A 3434-nucleotide genomic window follows, 5' to 3' on the forward strand; every position below is an offset into this window, starting at 1 on the left:
TTTTTTTTTTTTTTTTTTTTTTTTTTTTGACAGAAGGAAATTGACACTGAGAGGTAGAATGATAGTATTGCTAGAATTTGTCGTTTGTCGGGTTAGCTTGTTCTTTTCCAAGAAATTACTAGATTGATTTCTTAGTGAAACATCCATTACAATGATAATCTCCACAAATAGGGGAATTAAGTTTTTGAGTGGAAACTTTATGGATGAATAAAAAAAAGTAAACAAGTAATCTCAATATCTAGATGCTGGGTTGCATCACCATGCTATGAATTACTCCTCAAGCACACCACCTTCACTAAGCAGGAAATTTCCAAGGTCATAGGAGGGAAATAGCAAGGCTACGACGGAGCCCACCGTTTCCCTTTTGAATTCTCTTTAAGAAGTCTTGAAACCATCTCAAGCAGGATATTATGGAAATGTTGCAGCTCTTTCAAAAAGGAATAATCAATACTATTACTAAAGAAACTTTTCTAGCTCACTTACCAAATAAAGACTACATACGTAGCTTAACCATGAGCCTCAACAAAATCTTGCCAAAAGATCCTTCATAAAAAGTCAAGACCATCTTCCAACTACCATTTAGGATATTCCTCTAGCTCAAAAGCGCCCCCAAGTCATCTATTACTAATAAGAAGGTTGTCGCATTTCTAAAATAGTGGAACCGTAATAATGAGGACTTTTTTTTCCTTACTTTTGCAAGAACTTCAATATTTAGAGGTGGAGAGACTAAACGTTAAGGCAGCCTACCAAGGTGTTTTTCAACTACTAGTTAAGGTTCAGGCAATGGCCTCAAGATGCATCTGATCATATTATGTGCAAAATTATCAAATACGGCCTCTTTACAGAAGACTTGCCAATAGACTTTCTAACAGCACTATGGGAAACACAACTCCCTAAAAGAGTTAAAAGTAGTCCATTAGAGTTTGCTAATCCAAGCTTCAACACTTGTGACAAAATACATCCTAAATGCACATTCCGACCAAATTGGGGTAGCATAGCAAGAAAACACAAGGCTCTTCAGAAGCATTGTTTTTCTGCTCTGAAAAGTTTGGTGGAAACTCTAAAATCAAAATTGAATTTCGAACTCAACAGCCAGTTCAGGAGTTGGGAAAAGTATCAATCACCATTTCAAATGGCAGATGATCTGCCATGAATCTTGTGGTCAATAGGCTTATATATAAAATGCTCTACCATGGTTAAAACATACAAATAATACCTGAGATAAGAATCTAAGACACAAGCACACAATTATAAACAAATAAAATGAGTAGACAAGTCGATCTTCAAATAGGAAGTCAGCAAAAATAAGCAACAGAGTCACAAATACTTGTGGAATGCTCAAATTAGATTGCCAAAATTTCTACAGTTCTTTTCAAAACTCCAGACAAAATAATAGAGAAATATAAATACTTCATTTAGAGCTCTTTAGTCTCTGCTACAAGACTGAAAACAAATGGTACGAGTTAGGCTTCCAATTCCAATGGATACAATTTTTGGAAACACATCCTTTTTCAGTTTGTAAGGTAAGTTTTCGAATTATCAGATGTAGTTCCATATCATCATATCATCATATCAGTCTGTGCACTACTTAAAGAACTGAGTAGAAAATATGCATAAAGTTGGTATACCTCGAATTTGGAAAGCTGTTCTTCCACTAATTTAGTTGGCAAGGTATGGACAATGACAGAATTGTTGAGATCTTGCAACTTCTGAGCAGAGGCAAGCGCTCTGTTTTTACCAATATCACTCTCTGAGAACACAAAATTACTAGACAAATCCCATAACTCCACTACACCTTCGTCATGCAAGGTCACAGACTTCACCCCAGCAAGAATAACATTCTTTGCTGCAGAAGAGGGGCAATAAAATAAGATATAGTAAAACTGAAAACTTAAACCAAACACAGAGAACCAAAAGCAGGTAATAATGCATAGGGAAAATTCCCTCACATACGAAATCCAAAAAAGATGACAAGTTTGGGAAACAAAACTAAAACACACCATCAGCTCTAATCTAAAATTATTAATATCTACCACGCCCAAAGCATCGTCGGATGCATCTTCAATGCACCATAGGAGCAAGATAAAAAGCACTGCATATGTTTGTATACATGAATAAAATGTGTTCATACTAGGAATATGCATGTATGTTTACAGAAAGAGAAAGTTAGAAGACAAGACATCCGCCAAGTAAAAAGCTAGTTAAAGATAAGTAATCATCAAATCAAATCAACTGTAAAGATATTCCACGCTATAACCCTATAATAAAAGAAACAAAGAATCCGCTTCAAGGTAAAAGGGGTAATATAAGAACATGTATTCAGAATCAGGAAGCCATGAAATGAATAAGGTCAATCGTCAGATGCTCGCAAGTTAACAGGAAAAGCACAGACTAATGAAGAAGCTTTGGCATGACTCGAAACAAAAAGGCACCGGCAGCAGAGAGGAAACATCCATTGTGCTCAACAGTAAAATACGCAGAAAGTAGCAAAAATGGTGGTTTTGGTCAGTAATTACCAATCTCAGCGCCAAGACCCTGCATTCCAGAAATGAGGACATTGGACGCAAAAAGCTTCCGCATGGTCTCGCGACCATACACGGCAAGCTGTCGGCTGTGCAGATCCTCATCAATATCCTGCGGGTTCAAATTACCCGATGCCATGATCAAGGATGCACCGTCGTTCACGATGTTGTTACCGGTGGGAACAGCAGCAGCTACGTTGGTATTAGAGTTCACGTTGGAGTCGACGTTACAGTTGTCGATCCGGTGCTTCTTGATCAGAGACACCCCGGCGTTCTGAACGCTGTTGCTGATGTTGCTACTGCTGTTATCAATTTGTTGTTCTAAAACCGCACCTTCTTCACCAGCTCTCTTCCTGGGAAGCATAAAGTGCAGTAGGCTGCTGAAAACCCCAGAAGACCTCAACATCATCAACAAAACAACAACGAATAAAACAAAGCCAATAAACAATTCATCAAGAAAGCAAGCATTAACAACCATAAACCCTAGCCAGATTAGGAGCGTAAACGAAGACGAATGGAGTGGGGAGACATTTGGAATCGAAACAAAGAAGAAGAGAGATTAATTAAGAGGAAAAAGGAAGAAGAAACGTACCGATTAGGAGCGTAACAAAGAGAAAGGAAGGAAGGAAGGAAGGAATCTGGAGAGGGTGAGTGGAAGCTCAGAATTGAGGATGAATGGAGAGGTTTCTTTGAAGATGAATGGAAATGGAAGGTGAAAACAAGGGCTGATAAATGGAAGGGAAGGAAGCGGAAGAAGGGCAGAATTGACTTTTTGCACTCACACAATTTTTCGGTACGCCAAAATTAATTAATATTAAAATTGAAATTAAGGTAAATTTAATTACCTAATTTTATTTATTAAATTAATATGTTTTTTTTTTTTAATTTGCGTTTTTTTTTTTTTTTTTTTTT

General features: G+C 37.2%; 1 protein-coding gene across 3 annotated transcripts in view; it reads right to left on the bottom strand.

Annotated features, from left to right (window-relative positions):
- LOC111451218 (ubiquitin-activating enzyme E1 1-like) overlaps positions 1–3247 on the bottom strand; it is a 7499-nt gene extending 4252 nt beyond the window's left edge. Inside the window, exons 1-3 of one of the 3 annotated variants that reach the window (XM_023091555.1) lie at positions 3115–3247; positions 2517–2902; positions 1629–1846 (exon numbers count right to left, since the gene is read on the bottom strand). In XM_023091555.1, the coding sequence (XP_022947323.1) occupies positions 1629–1846; positions 2517–2886 (588 nt within the window). In that variant the 5' untranslated portion in view covers positions 2887–2902; positions 3115–3247. Of the gene's footprint in view, positions 1–1628; positions 1847–2516; positions 2903–3114 lie in introns of those variants that run through there. The other 2 variants (XM_023091553.1, XM_023091554.1) reach the window with 2 other exon arrangements.
- Between the last annotated feature and the right edge of the window lie 187 nt (positions 3248–3434).

Source organism: Cucurbita moschata, unplaced genomic scaffold, assembly GCF_002738365.1.
Source record: "Cucurbita moschata cultivar Rifu unplaced genomic scaffold, Cmos_1.0 Cmo_Scf00013, whole genome shotgun sequence".
NCBI classification, from domain to species: Eukaryota; Viridiplantae; Streptophyta; class Magnoliopsida; order Cucurbitales; family Cucurbitaceae; genus Cucurbita; species Cucurbita moschata.